Genomic DNA, 13,729 nt, shown 5'->3' with positions numbered 1-13,729 from the left:
TGGTATTCTGCAATTGGCCGTCCTGGTAATTTTACTACTATTACGGGGCAACTGTGCCCAAGCTCGATGGATAACAATTGCAGGAAGGCGAGGCAGGCGAGACATGTGAAAAGAAAGGGAAGTGGTCTGTGATTTTCCCCATACGAACCTGATGACGGGACGAGTCCATTGCCGGCTAGGTATTAGCGGCCAGATCGATGCATTCCTTTCACCTTCTCAGCCATGCATCTGGGGACAATGTCAACGTGCCAGCCCCATCGATCTGCAGGAGATTGGGCTTGACTGTTGAGGATGACTGTGCTTACCACGGAATCCCAAGGACATGAAATTCGGTGCCTGGGATGGCACATGATCGCCGGGCCTACTGGCAGGGTCGCCCCTTTTCAACCAGTGGCCGAGGCTACACTAGTCCCCATCCGGATGCTGCGGGCGCGCCGGAGCCCAAAAAAAAGACACGCGGATTGATCCTCCTTCCATTGCAACAGTCAGCTCTTATTCCACCCTCTCCACCTTTCCTTCTGCTTCTTTTGCTTCTCTTCTTCTCCTCCCTCCTCCTCCTCCGCGACCCTCCAACCCTTCGGTTCCCTTCTTTCCTTCCTTTTTACCTCTTTCTTTCCGTCTCTTTTTCTCTTCTCTTCAGTCTATTTGGCTGTTTTCGGTCAGCATTTCCGCGACCATAGAGAATTCAGAAAGAAGCCTTTTGCTGTCGTCTTCCAGCTCAATTCTTCCTGACTACGCCGTCGCATACCCTGTTCGGTCTGAGCGATAATCTGGTAATCGTTCAACATGGAATTCCTCCAGAACCTGCCCCGTCCGACAATTGATCGGCCGTTTGGCATTCACCTATGGCCTATCTTCGACAAGGCCTTCGAAACGGTGGTGGGCTATCCCGCCAGCGAGCTTCGCTTCGAAGAAGGCGTGACGCCCATGTCCACTATCAAGGAAACTGCTATTGCGCTCGTTGCCTACTACGTGATCGTCTTCGGTGGCCGTGAGTTCATGAAGAACAGACCTGCGTTCAAGCTCAACACGCTGTTCATGATCCACAACCTCTACCTCACCCTGATCAGCGGAACTCTCTTGGCCCTCTTCATTGAGCAGCTCGTCCCCACTCTCTGGAGGAACGGTATCTTCTTTGCTATCTGCGACCACCAGGGTGGATGGACTCAGCCTCTCATTGTTCTGTACTATGTAAGTGCCTATCCCAGTGGGAAAATCCCATCCGACCGCATCCGGTTTACTAACTCAGGATAGCTCAACTACTTGACCAAGTACCTCGAACTCCTTGACACCGTCTTCCTGTTCCTCAAGAAGAAGCCTCTTACCTTCCTTCACACCTACCACCATGGCGCTACCGCTCTCCTTTGCTATACTCAGCTCATCGGCTTGACAGCCGTTCAATGGGTCGTCATTGATATCAACCTTTTGGTGCACGTGGTCATGTACTGGTACTACTTCCAGAGTGCTCGCGGTATCCGTATCTGGTGGAAGGAGTGGATCACCCGTCTCCAGATCATCCAGTTCGTCATTGATCTCGGTTAGTAAACCCACCCGTTCTGTCGAGCTTTCGCTAATCAGATGGCAGGCTTCGTCTACTTTGCGTCTTACACCTACTTCTCCTCTACCTACTTCCCCTGGGCTCCCAACATGGGCAAGTGTGCTGGTGAGGAATTCGCCGCTTTCTCCGGAATGGCCGTCATCAGCTCTTACCTCTTCCTCTTCATCTCCTTCTACATTGCCACCTACAACAAGGCTGCCAAGACTGGCCGTCCTCGCCGCAACACCGGCAAGCAGGCTGTTATCGACATGGCCAAGTTCGAGGTCTCTTCGCCGTCCTCGGAGGCCAAAGGCGCCAAGTCGAATGGAGCTGCTGTGTCGACCGGCCGCGCCAATGGCCCGGTTACCCGCTCCCGCAAGGCCTAAGTCTTGGACCTGCAACTGTTCAGATGCGCAATTCCCTTGCTTCTCCGGTGATATGCTCGGAATTGCCATTACGAATACTGTCCTCGACCGACTTATTTCAAACTCTATTAGATGCCCGCCTCACTGTCTCTGGCGAATCCACGGACCAGCGATGGAGCACCGACGAGACAATGCCTTTGGATTCTAACCTCGATGTTTTACTCCCGACAAAAACTTATAACTATTTAATGAATGACCTTGACGACCCTGGTCGCCTTGCTTCGCGACCAGCTTATGCATGTGGCACCGCCGCTTTGCAGGGAGGGCGCAAAGCTGATCCCAGCGAGTGTGTGGGAGTGGGTGAAGTTCTCCCTGGGGATGCGTCAGGCAAGAAACCTGCACTGGCTGTTTCCAGGCTGTATTCTAGATGTTTTTACTTCTGCCGGATGCGGACCTTTCATCGTGCGGTACCTTTTCTGGTGAAGTATTATAGACGGGAAGGTCAACGTAAATGTAATCATGGTTATGTGTTTGTCTAATTGATCTTTACCTGTACATAATTGATTGCTTTCGGAATTGTTTATCTTCAATGTTATTATGTATCGAAGTGCTGCTGGCTCCATCTCGGAACACAAAGACAAATAGGGGGTAAGCGAAGGTGAGTTTAATATCATGCATCATGGAGCAAATCATGCGTGTCGATGGGAGGATGAGGGTCACCGACAGGCACGAACCCAGGGGCTGGCCATAAAAGCAATGAGTGAAATAGTAGCGGCCTGACAAAAGCGAGCAAGTCCGCGCAGGAACTATCGCCAATATTTATAGTTTGCGGGGGCATCTGGCTGACGTGACATTTGCCTATCGGTGCTCAGCCCTGGGATCCGGCGGTCAACGAGTTCACATTTTTGGGACTTCGGAAATGGACAGGCAGCCAGCCTATGCTCGCTTATCAGGAGAGCCGAATGACAGGTGATTGCCAGGCCACTTGGATTTCGTAAAAGAATCGGAGTTGCTGGTGAAGTGTCACGATCGACCCTCGAGTTACTCCGAGCCGAGATCTTCATGGCTCCCATCGGAGACCGATCTTCTTTCTCCACCCTCCTTCTGTCCCACGCAGCTGGCTCGGATTAGCATTGCAATTGAAGAATTTTGACATGCTGAAGGGCCCTGATCGATCATGAGCATCCTTCCCAGTGGTAGGCAGATAATCACCGCTCGCCAGTTAACCATGCATTTAGATTCAGACTGACGGGATAATCTATAGTCGTTCAAGCCCGAGGGATCCGGAAGTGGCTGGATTGGCTGAAAGCTTATATTGCCACATTCGTGCTGCGTGCTGCTGCTAATGCTTCCTGTTTATCTTTGATCCCGCTGTCGACTGGATCCGTTGATCACTAGCAGGTTCAATAGTTTATGCAGCTGAAAGCGACAGTGTTTCTGGCATCTGATGAGCACGTAGTCCGCCACGAGCTGGACTATCTATTTACCGAGCCCATCTTCGGTTGCTCACTAGCCAATGCCATGAGTTGAGCTATATCTCTAGGCGCGCTAGATGGCCTCTAGCTTGTCTAGATGCTACTTTCTTTTTCTCGATGATCCAGGTATGCCGAGCCATACGGGGCCCATTGCGATCTCCGGCCATCAATCACTAGGACAGTGCTCCATAGCTTTAGCGCCTCTGCTATTGAGGTTGAACGTGGAGCAGAGCATTGACCTTGTCGCCTCCCAGCAGTGATCTTCATTCTCGGCTGGAAGGAGCTGACCCTCAGCTATATGATGTGATGGCCTGGACGTAGCATAAAAGGGACCTCATTTCCTGCTGTTCTGTCTGCATTCCATCCATCAACAATCGCATTGTCTCTCCAATCCCCTATCTGCCCACTCTAATTTAGTTTATTAACTAACACATCACTACAACCGCCACCATGCGTTTCTCCGTCATCTCTGTTTCCCTCCTCTCCCTCTTTGCCTCCTCGGCCCTGGCCATCCCCGCCTCCTCCGGCTCCCTGAGCTGCAGCCAGATCAGCCAGGACATCGCCACCTACCAGGCCCGTCTGGACAAGGCCAGCGATGCCAGCTCTGAGCAGGTTCAGGCTGCCCAGAACGCTATCAACTCGGCCAAGAACCTTGAGACCGCTCAGTGCGGCTCGTCCAGCAAGAGATCCTACTACCCTGTGAGTACGTGTCGTTCTTTTGATGATCGAATGCTAATTGAGTACAGCCTGTGAGTCCCAAGCTCTGTAGTATTGAGCTCTGCTAATATAAATCCCATCAAAGGAGAGCACTGGATTGGTAAGTCCCTGACTCAAACTCAATGGTTTTGATACTGACTTTTGAAGATTGTGAGTATCTTGTCCTGAACTAGCTATGTGCTTATATTAGGAATGAGTGACTAAACGAACTAGGGAGTGAGTATTGTCCCTTCTACCTAACAGACCGTTGCTAACAAGATAACAGGTTGTAAGTAATCCCACTGATCCATTGGAAAGTTCAGCTGATGCTGATGCTCGGTGACTGCTATAGGTGGTAAGTGAAATGCCAGTCTGAGTATCTTGATTATTTACTAACTTGCTCTAGTTGGTGAGTAAACCGTCCATTGAAAAGTGACTTACTACTATGTCTCAGCTTAATCTAACAATCATTCTCAGAACGTAAGTTATTTCCTGACCTATATAAGCAAGGCTAACAAAAAATACAGACTGTGAGTTACCCCGGAAGAAATCAATGCTTGGAATGAAGCGATTGTCCTTTGGAATGAGAGCCAGTGGCTACTAATAGTTATTAACTCGTGTGATCAAATTAGGTTGTGAGTAATCCCTTTACCCCAGACAGAAGGCTGCAACTAACCAATCTAGGATGTGAGTGCTACTTGAAACCATTATATGTTCACTGATCTTGTCAGCCAGCTAAACAGCAATAATAGGCTGTAAGTACCTATCCAAAACTTGACTAGATGATGCTAACGTTCCTAGATCGTGAGTTCCCCATAACCTGACTTCAGTCTGAACTGCTCACGACTGACACGAATTGTCAATCTAGCTCGTGAGTATCCCATCCCCAGATCACTCAACCCTCAGCTAACAACCCCAAAGGAAGACCTTGGTCTGTAAATGGCCACCCCACGGCAGGGGAGCGGACCCCCGATGTCCCGCCCGGGATTGTCCCGGTTAACTGCCCCGAGTCGATATTCGAACGATGGAGGAATGCAAGGCGCAATGTGACCTCGGCATAGGTTTTATTTCCCGAAAGGTTTCCTATGCCGTGATGCGAATGCAGAGGTCAAGAGATAGTGCTGGATGAATTTTGGAATGTCTGATCTTGAGCAAATTGTATAGCTTAATTAATGAGATCGACATCGTCCAAATCTTCAAGTCTTACCCACTCTGTCTGTCTTAAACTCATTCTGCCTCTTCATTCTATCAACATCAGATAGACTCTATCCATTATCTTTGTACGCTCGTTCAAACTGGACATTACCTTCGCCGTGGCTACAAAATGCCTGCACCGAGGAACACTATCCAGTGCACGGCCCAATCCATTGCTATGAGCCTATCATAAACCCTCTGGGCGATGACCCGCCAAGCACGCGACTCATCTGAGACATGCACAGCCTTTCTCCATGCTATCATCTTCCACACGTTTCACAGGAAATGCTCCCATGTTCCTGATTCTTCGAAGTAAACCATGAGCTCCTACAGGTCTTATGTGGCAAAACAGAGCAGAAGATACCCATCCTCATTGCAACCCCTCTGCTACTTCCTCGATGATCCTCTAGTGGACCAAAATGTCTGTCGCATGGGCGTGTTGGAGTTCACCCCGGATACTCCTGCGCCTGCTTATCGCGATCTAGACCACCAGGGATTATATTCCATCTTATCTGATGACACGACCACGAAATCATCATTCCCATACGGTCGCATTGTTATTATCGAGGATCTGTCGCGCGAAATTGTAGAAATGCTGGGCTCGTTACTGCATATTGATCCGTTATTTTTTGCCTCTCATATCGGACACAATGGCCCTTCTGGGGATTCGACCATTGCAAGTGCACTGAGATCAAGAAAACAACCATTCATCACAAATCACTACTATCGAGCGGTTACCCTGCATGGCTTACAAGAGGGATGCAGCTCGCAGTATTCCAGGGAAACGAATGTCAACAGAGAGGTCATGCTTCTTCCGCCAACCCAGGACGGTACATGCAATGCACTCATCCAACATAACTGTTCTATCTTTGTGCAACAGAATAGAAACGATGGTTGGCTTGGTATGTCCATATCCATCTCTCTAATATGCAAGCTAACACCAGCAGGCCTGATCCTAGTCGACCCATCCATCCACAACAACCATCTCATACTCCGCCAAACAAGCAACTCAAAACACCTCCCATACACACCCACCTGCCATCTATTCCAAGGCGGCTACGAAGACTTCCTCGACTCGAACTCCCCAGCCAATGAATGGGACTCATACTATCCTCCCCGCCACGGCCTCTTTGAAGACCAAATCTACTACTGGCAAACAGAGTGCCCAACCAGTTTCAAACTAGCCAACCCCCCAACAATCTCCCTCGCATACTACCCCATCCAAATCATCCTATCCGAATGGACCAACACCCTCACAGCCCTAGACCAACACATCCAACACCACGAAACCACCATCAGCTCCCTCCCAAACCAACCACTCCACCCCGACCAATCCAACCCCAACCCCAACCTCCACGCCCTCATGACCCTACACCGCCGCCTCCAAACCTTCACCACCCACATCTCACAAACGCACCACTTCCTCCAACATCAAGAAAAGACCCTTTTCGACCTCCTCCACTCCTACGAAACCATAGCCACCGCCTTGGCCCAACTCTCCTCCACCCTCAGCAACACCCTCATCCCAACAGCCGCTTCCCTAACTCAGCTAGTAGAGATTAAACGCACCGAGTCGCAGACTTTCCGCGTCAACCAGCTCACATACCTAGCGTTTGGGTTCGTGCCGCTGAGCTTCGTGACGAGTCTGTACGGCATGAGCGATGAGTTCGCGCCGGGCGGGAAGAACTTCTGGCAGTGGTTTGTGGTGGCTATTCCGTTGAGTGTGTTTTGTTTGTGGTGTATGGAGTCGAGTACCAGGCCGGATGGGTGGTTGAGGAGGATGCAGGGGAGGAGGTTGCGGATAGAGTTGTTGGGGGGGGTCGGAGGGGGTTAAGTGGGTGAGATGATGTTGTTCTTATATATGCTTGTACCTATAGTACTTTACAATGTGAATGGACATGGTGGTTGCGCTGATAGGACTTGTTTTTATCAAGATCTATATAGCTGTATCCATACAAACCCAAAGTCTTATCGATAGCCAAACATAAGAGTATCATGAAACTAATCCTTCGAATTCAGCAATTCTATGCCATCAAAAACATAATACTAATCATCACTCTCACTAAAGAATCATAAAGCAAACACAAATTCATTATACTACACAATACTCGAGAGAGATGACGACCAGTTTTAGACCCAACCGTTAACTAACTACGGAATACCCGAGACTACATCCCCCCTCCAAAAACCACAAATTAAATCAAATATATAAACCAACCCCAAAATCCACACCCTAATACCCAATTCCCCCGATCTAATAATCCCTCCCTACCTACCTACCTACCTAGTACTATGATGTAGTCTGTATCTACCTTCATTCCCCAAACCCACAACCCGACTTGACTCACCCCGGAATGCAATCGCCAAAAGGTAATCGGTCACCCGGCCCAGCCACGGAATGGAAGCACCACCACAGTGAGTCCACAATACTATACCTTCTCCCTTCCATACCAAACCCAACCCTTAATCCCCAATAAGCATTTCCTTCATACGACGGGAAAATTCCGACATAATCCGAAAAGAATGACATCTAGCGCGTGGACAGAATGTGAATGTGCCAAGTCCACACTTACACCCCTTTCCCCGTCCCCGTCCCCCTCCGCTCCTTATTCCACAAAATCTTTTTTTTTCCGAGGAAATAGGTCGCAAGTACAACACAACATGCCATTCTTCACGTCTTGGGTACTTACCTACTCCACTCCACTACCCACCGACAAGTACCTAAAGTAAAGTAAGTACCAGGGTCTAACGTAAGTAAGTAGGTAAACACCGAGGTGGAGTCCCGCGCGGGATGACAAGTATGACAGGTGGACACTTACCTACACCCTGGGTACTAGGTATGTAGGTATCTGCCAACGGCGGTGCATTGATTCGGTAACGGCAATTCACTCTTAGGTAAAGTAAACAGGGATTAAGAATCGATAGTGTGGTGATAGTTAGTACTACCTAGTTTAGTGGGTGCTTCTAAAATTGTGCATTGGGTGATGATAGGATGGAGGGGAGGGGCGCCGTTGTCGCTCCACTTGATGGTGATGGGTAACTGTTAATTAACTGGGTAGGTAGTGGGTAAGGGAGGGGATATAGTATGGTGTGGTATAGGAATGGGTATAAAATTTCTGCTTGGTTGTCTTGGTAGTACTTTGGTAGGTGGAAGGGAGAGAGGGAGGTATCTAGTATTGAATCGCATGATGGTAGTACTGGCAGTGTACTACACCCCGTCTAGGCAACTACTCCGTGTCACTCACTCACTCACTTTTCACTTCTCCTGAATGGTAGACTAACAACCTGTCTTGTGTTTAGACAGGTCACATCATAAAGAAAGGATCATCCCCTCCACTTCTGTCAACTGTCATGTCACACTCTCCCCGAGTCTAAATTCCAGTGGAAGTCACTAGGTAACTAGTACTCCGTACTCCGTAAGTAGAATCACACAAACTCAACTATTATCCGAGTTTCATCATCGACGTTGGCGCATCCATATATAGCCAATCTGAAACCACCAGGATAGCGCTAATTGACCTACCTTCCGCCAACACCGTTTAAGTACTCTTATTGGTGCCCGTGTTGCACACCACAACAATATATTGAATATAATCTATATTCTTAGATGTCGATGTCGAGAGTTGGATTGCTGGGCCTGGTTGAGAGATTACCGAACGGTGGGTGCGCACCTTATTCGGGGTCACGCTAGCTTAGTTACTTCTCCGGGTTTGTTGGTCGCATTGATGGCTGGAAACCGGTTTCTTTTCTTTCTACCTGGGTAAGTTGAGTTTGGTGGTTTGTTGAGTTCGAGTAGACCAATGACGGGGTCTGGTCATCCAGGGGTGGTCGTGTTCGTGGTACAGGTGCTCGAGTCCAAGTCGGGTCAGCGCGTTTGATTGGGTAGATGGTGGATGGAGGTTGGGGTCATAGCAGATGATACGTATGGTGATGTGCACTGACATCAATTGGAGTGATCATGGGGTTGGAGTGGAAGGTTAAGTTAATGGTGATGGTGATGATCGGGTCATTGCGCTGACCAGCAACAATGGCATTTCGTGCTGCTGGCTGGGAACGATAATTGTTGAAGTTCAAGAGGATAGGAAGTAAGGAGGATAGAGCTAAAAATTTACATTATCTTACTTACCTACCTCATGGATGATTAGGGACTCCGTGGCATCCCAGCTCCGCTTATGCCCGTCCATGTGTATTCAGCTCTGTACTGCACTCTGCTATGCACTGCACCACGCCGTTGATAGTTTCAACCAACTCACTGAACTCCTTTTATCCCGGAAAAACGCATCCGATAAGCAAGCATCCCTTGGCCCCTCTATGCCGTTCGGCTGTTTCACACTGCGACCACCGTTGGCTGCGTTCCTGCATAAGTCCGGAGTAGGTTCGGCCGTTGTTTATCCTTTGGCCTCGGGAGTCAGAGTTGACCTAGTGACTATCACTAAACACGGTCGTTGATCCGACAATCATGGCTATTTTGGGGGGTTGGTTAATCTACCGATGACGCCGATGATTTTCCACCCGCTCGACGGATCATCTTCCCCAACCTGCATTTATCCTCTACTCTGTACCTACTACCTACACAGTAGGTATGTACTTGACTGCCCCAACTTCATCTACACTACAAATCCAGCAGTGCAATGTTGATATTTTTCCAATTCGGTCGGAATCCTAAAAATCGGACCATGACCTCACCAGCAGATCCCTTGCGAGCAAAGATGTCGGTCTGCAGGGAGAGTTGCGGCTATTGCAGCGGGAACAGGCACCAAAATCTCCCATTCGACGGTCGGGCAATTGGCCACCTCAAAAAGTGGGCATGCAAGAAAGGGGGTGGGAACCAAACCAAAGAAAAAGAAAGGAAAAAGCGACGAACTCCAGACGGGAAGATAGTTCGCTTGCTGGGGTTTGGCGTGTTTGAATTAGACATGCTCCACTGGTCTGGAGCAGCGGCGTTGCTTGGGAGTTGGGAATGGTTCCCGAGAGGAACCAGGGGATAAGTGTATCAGGTTGATGTGATGTGATGAGGATAATAATGTAGTACAAACTGTGGTGGTGGTGGTGGTGGTCGTCGTCGTGATGGTAATGATAGTGGTGTACGATCGAGATCGAGAAATGATCAATTGATGGGATCAATGCGCCATGTCATTTCCCTGGGGTCCGGATTATTCGAGATTAGAGACGTCTCAATAATTAGCAACCGCAGCAGTTAGACCTCCCCGTTCGGACTAGTGGTACTTCCAGCGTGGATCCGGCAACGCTCGACCCAGCGCTTTTTCCCACTAACTCTCACTACTATGGTTAACTACTCCCTATCCAGCGTAATCATCATCATCATCAGAAAAATGAAGAAAATAAGAGAATCAGAAAATAAAATTGATGGATGCTGAATTCGATGAAGAATCCGCCCACATGGCCCCAACCTCGCTTGGCACTTCCCCGCCCCGTGATTGGCTTGGACGGGGCTGCAATCTAGATGTGGCCGCCATCTGCACGCCACGCCCATTCATTCCTGACTTTCTCTCCTCCTTTCCCCTCTCCATCACTGCACAAAGCACTGACCTTCTCCATCCCGACTACCCCCGTCGACATGTCTAATTCGTCCATATCCATATCCATTCATTCAATTCCAATATCGGTCCCGTGGCGCTTGATTGTCCCCTCTCCGGTAGACAATCCGAATCTTCGTCCACGCCCGACCCGGCTATCATTGCTTCTCCTGGCCCAGGTTTTAGTCAGGAACCGCGCATGCAAGGGTTGTCCGCGTCCCTGATCCTGAATATCCTGAGGCAGCGGACCACTTTGGCTGCAGCAGGAGAGTCAGGCAAGGATGGTGAGGACGTAAGCGCTACCCTCATTCCCGCTGGCCTGCCGCGGCTCATGGGGACGGTCCTGGATTCTCAGGGACTATCTAGGTACTCTGTCGCGCTGGCCTGGTGGCGCACGTGTCATGCAGCGTTGCTTTTCCTGCAATTCAATTCTCCTCTTCGGGGTGGATCATGGTCCGTCCACTCCGGAGGTTGAGTGATCGATGGCATTTCAGTGGCTTCGTTCAAGACAAACCCCCAGGGTCGGCTCCACCCGTTTCGAGCATGCCATCCCGTGTGGTCAATATACCCTGTCCGGTCCCTGGCCGGTATATTTGATATCCTTTGCCTCCTGTCGGCTGTTTGTTACTTCCCCTGGCTGATTTTTCTTCATCTCGCTCGTCATCTCACGTTCTTTCACTCCTTCCTCGTTCTGCGTCGTGACTTGATGACCTTTTCCCCGACCATATAATCTCTCTTCATTAACCCCTGGGGCGTGCTGCTTCTAATTGATTAATTCTCTCGCCCCTCTTTTCGACTTTTCTTTTTATCGACCACACAACATGTATCCAACCACAGCCCCTCTCGATCTGGACTACTTAAATGATCAATTGCTGCCACGGCGATACGAATCTGATGAGGAAGAGACTTCGGAATCGGAATTGGGTGCCCACGACCATGCGTTTTCGCCTGTCAAGACTGCCGGTCCCTTCGACTCGGATACCAGCGCAGATGAGCTTTCCAATGTCAATTCCCCAGAGTCGCCGGTGGACAAGTCGGCGTTTTCCCGTCTCCTGTCTGCCTACCCGCCCAGCAAACAAAGTCGACCGGTGTCCATGGACACGGTGAAGCGAAGCAGCGGCACGACGTTTGTCCCGGACTCATACATCTTCGACGACGATGACGATGTGATCATCGAGCTGCCCTCGCCTACTTCGACCTCCCCCTTGCAATCTCCTATCTTCCTCCAGCCCACAGTCTATCAGCCTCCTACATCGCCACGATCTGCGTCTCCCGCCCCGACCGCCCCGACCGACTCGGACGACGAGACGGACGTGCTCGTCGCCGAGCAGGTCACCTTTGTGGAACCCAGCGCCAAACCTAATCTAATTCTAATCAGCCCCGTCACGGACGGACCAGTGGTCGACGAGCCGGAGCCAATGTCTGCAGTTTCTGTGGATGTACCCAACCGCTTCCCACCCCGTCAAGGGCTCTACTCTTTGAATCAGTGCACCAAATCACAACCCATGTTGAGCGACAAACGACCCGACTACTTGGCGCATATGAAGCGCGGCAGTTTGCAGTTGCACAGCAAGTATGCGAAACAAAAGCCCAGACGGGCCGATACGGACCCCTTCACAATCCCCAGAACTCTGGCGGATGTCCCTGAAACGTCCCAGCCGATGGCCTTGCGCTCGCGGTCCATGACTTGGAACCGACCACAGACTTCCGCCGAAAGCACATCGAACCGCGGACCCAAAGCGGGTACCCTCCGCCGTCCGCCGTCCATGCAAAACGTCGGTGGCGGTTACACGCTTTTCCCGAACACCAGACGCACACTGGGTTATCCCAACGAAGAGTTCCACGCGCGATCCTCCTCCCTGTCCTACTCGATTGCCAGCTCCGACGTCAGCCAACCTCCATCCCGCACATCCAGCCCGGCGCCGTATTACTCGTCACCGACGTTCAACCGACATCGGTCCGGATCTAATTACAGTGTGTCGAGCGTTCCAGGCAACATCAGCCAGCGACCTCCGGTGCGCCACTCGATGATGAAAAGCTCGACATCATCCAGCATGTACTCGGCGAGTAGCCTGCGGTCGGAAGTGGAGAGCGTGTACAGCATGGACCCACGGGAGGTGGCAGAGCCGGATGCCAAGGCGGCGCGGCGGAAGAAGAGTTTTCGGCGCAGCAAACAACCGAAGATGGAGAGTACCGAGCCGCTCCCGACCACCCCCAAGAGTTTCATGGGCTTCATGTTACGAGGCCGGAGAAAGTCCACCATTCAAAAGTAATGCTTAATTTGTTTACCTGGGGACTAGTGTTTCAGGTTCATCTGTTTAATAACTTTTTGGGAAGGTTCATGAGGCGTTTGGTTAGCGATACGGTTGGGATGGCGGCTTTGTTTACTGCACTGGATGCTTTGATAATTTCTTCTCTTTACATTTGGATGTTTATAATTAGTGTTATGGTCCCGGAGCAGGCCCAATGGACACGATGAACATATGCCATATACTATATACCATATACTTTGCCTATAACCCACACAAACACGATTCTCGAAGAATTCTCGAACCCTTCCACGACCCTTCCACACTACACACTATCCAACCCCTCACCCGGCAATGTGAATCAGAAGGAATCCCCGACTCCACCAGCAATAGCAGCATTTACCCAGCCCGGCATGGTATGCGATCAAGACGGAATAGATGAATGGATCTGACTCGGATCCCGCTCCACTTGTTCATCTCGGTTGGATCTACGAACGACGGACCTTTCCCGAATCCCGACACCCAGGGACGGGAATGGTCCCGCGGGTCTATTCAATTAATTTATATTTTCAATGGTTATATTAGGTTATATTGGATTAGAACCTTAGTTTAGATTAAGGGTGCGTTTAGCAAGATAAGGGGTTTTGTAGATTAATGAATGAGATAGGTAGATATT

At 50.2% G+C, this 13,729-nt stretch overlaps 5 protein-coding genes across 5 annotated transcripts; all 5 read left to right on the top strand.

The window, feature by feature from the left end:
- Positions 1 to 786: 786 nt before the first annotated feature.
- BO94DRAFT_602753 (elongation of very long chain fatty acids protein) lies at positions 787 to 2,139 on the top strand (the record flags this gene model as incomplete). Its single annotated transcript, XM_025616430.1, has 3 exons — positions 787 to 1,191; positions 1,255 to 1,537; positions 1,586 to 2,139. The coding sequence occupies 3 exons, from the start codon at positions 787 to 789 to the stop codon at positions 1,921 to 1,923; spliced, it is 1,026 nt and encodes a 341-aa protein (XP_025465274.1). The 3' UTR covers positions 1,924 to 2,139.
- A 1,688-nt stretch (positions 2,140 to 3,827) lies between these two features.
- On the top strand, positions 3,828 to 5,134 carry BO94DRAFT_548398 (uncharacterized protein; the record flags this gene model as incomplete). The annotated part of the gene is given in 14 exon segments (XM_025613395.1): positions 3,828 to 4,076; positions 4,124 to 4,126; positions 4,180 to 4,194; positions 4,242 to 4,244; positions 4,360 to 4,362; positions 4,426 to 4,428; positions 4,480 to 4,482; positions 4,551 to 4,553; positions 4,601 to 4,603; positions 4,758 to 4,760; positions 4,826 to 4,828; positions 4,875 to 4,877; positions 4,942 to 4,944; positions 4,964 to 5,134. 14 exon segments carry the CDS (start codon positions 3,828 to 3,830, stop codon positions 5,132 to 5,134), a joined length of 468 nt encoding a protein of 155 aa, XP_025465273.1.
- A 452-nt stretch (positions 5,135 to 5,586) lies between these two features.
- On the top strand, positions 5,587 to 7,101 carry BO94DRAFT_626205 (uncharacterized protein; the record flags this gene model as incomplete). Its single annotated transcript, XM_025617344.1, has 2 exons — positions 5,587 to 6,169; positions 6,215 to 7,101. 2 exons carry the CDS (start codon positions 5,587 to 5,589, stop codon positions 7,099 to 7,101), a joined length of 1,470 nt encoding a protein of 489 aa, XP_025465272.1.
- A 3,800-nt stretch (positions 7,102 to 10,901) lies between these two features.
- BO94DRAFT_161023 (uncharacterized protein) lies at positions 10,902 to 11,513 on the top strand. Its single transcript, XM_025605864.1, has 2 exons — positions 10,902 to 11,096; positions 11,171 to 11,513. The coding sequence occupies exons 1-2, from the start codon at positions 11,004 to 11,006 to the stop codon at positions 11,399 to 11,401; spliced, it is 324 nt and encodes a 107-aa protein (XP_025465271.1). The 5' UTR covers positions 10,902 to 11,003; the 3' UTR covers positions 11,402 to 11,513.
- BO94DRAFT_161024 (uncharacterized protein) lies at positions 11,514 to 13,319 on the top strand. Its single transcript, XM_025605865.1, has one exon. The coding sequence runs from the start codon at positions 11,626 to 11,628 to the stop codon at positions 13,075 to 13,077; it is 1,452 nt and encodes a 483-aa protein (XP_025465270.1). The 5' UTR covers positions 11,514 to 11,625; the 3' UTR covers positions 13,078 to 13,319.
- The last annotated feature ends 410 nt before the right edge of the window (positions 13,320 to 13,729 follow it).

Source organism: Aspergillus sclerotioniger (genome assembly GCF_003184525.1).
Source record: "Aspergillus sclerotioniger CBS 115572 chromosome Unknown BO94scaffold_22, whole genome shotgun sequence".
In the NCBI taxonomy this organism is placed as follows: Eukaryota; Fungi; Ascomycota; class Eurotiomycetes; order Eurotiales; family Aspergillaceae; genus Aspergillus; species Aspergillus sclerotioniger.
Note: the sequence above shows the minus strand (reverse complement) of the source record. Positions and strands in the feature narration are given on the sequence as shown.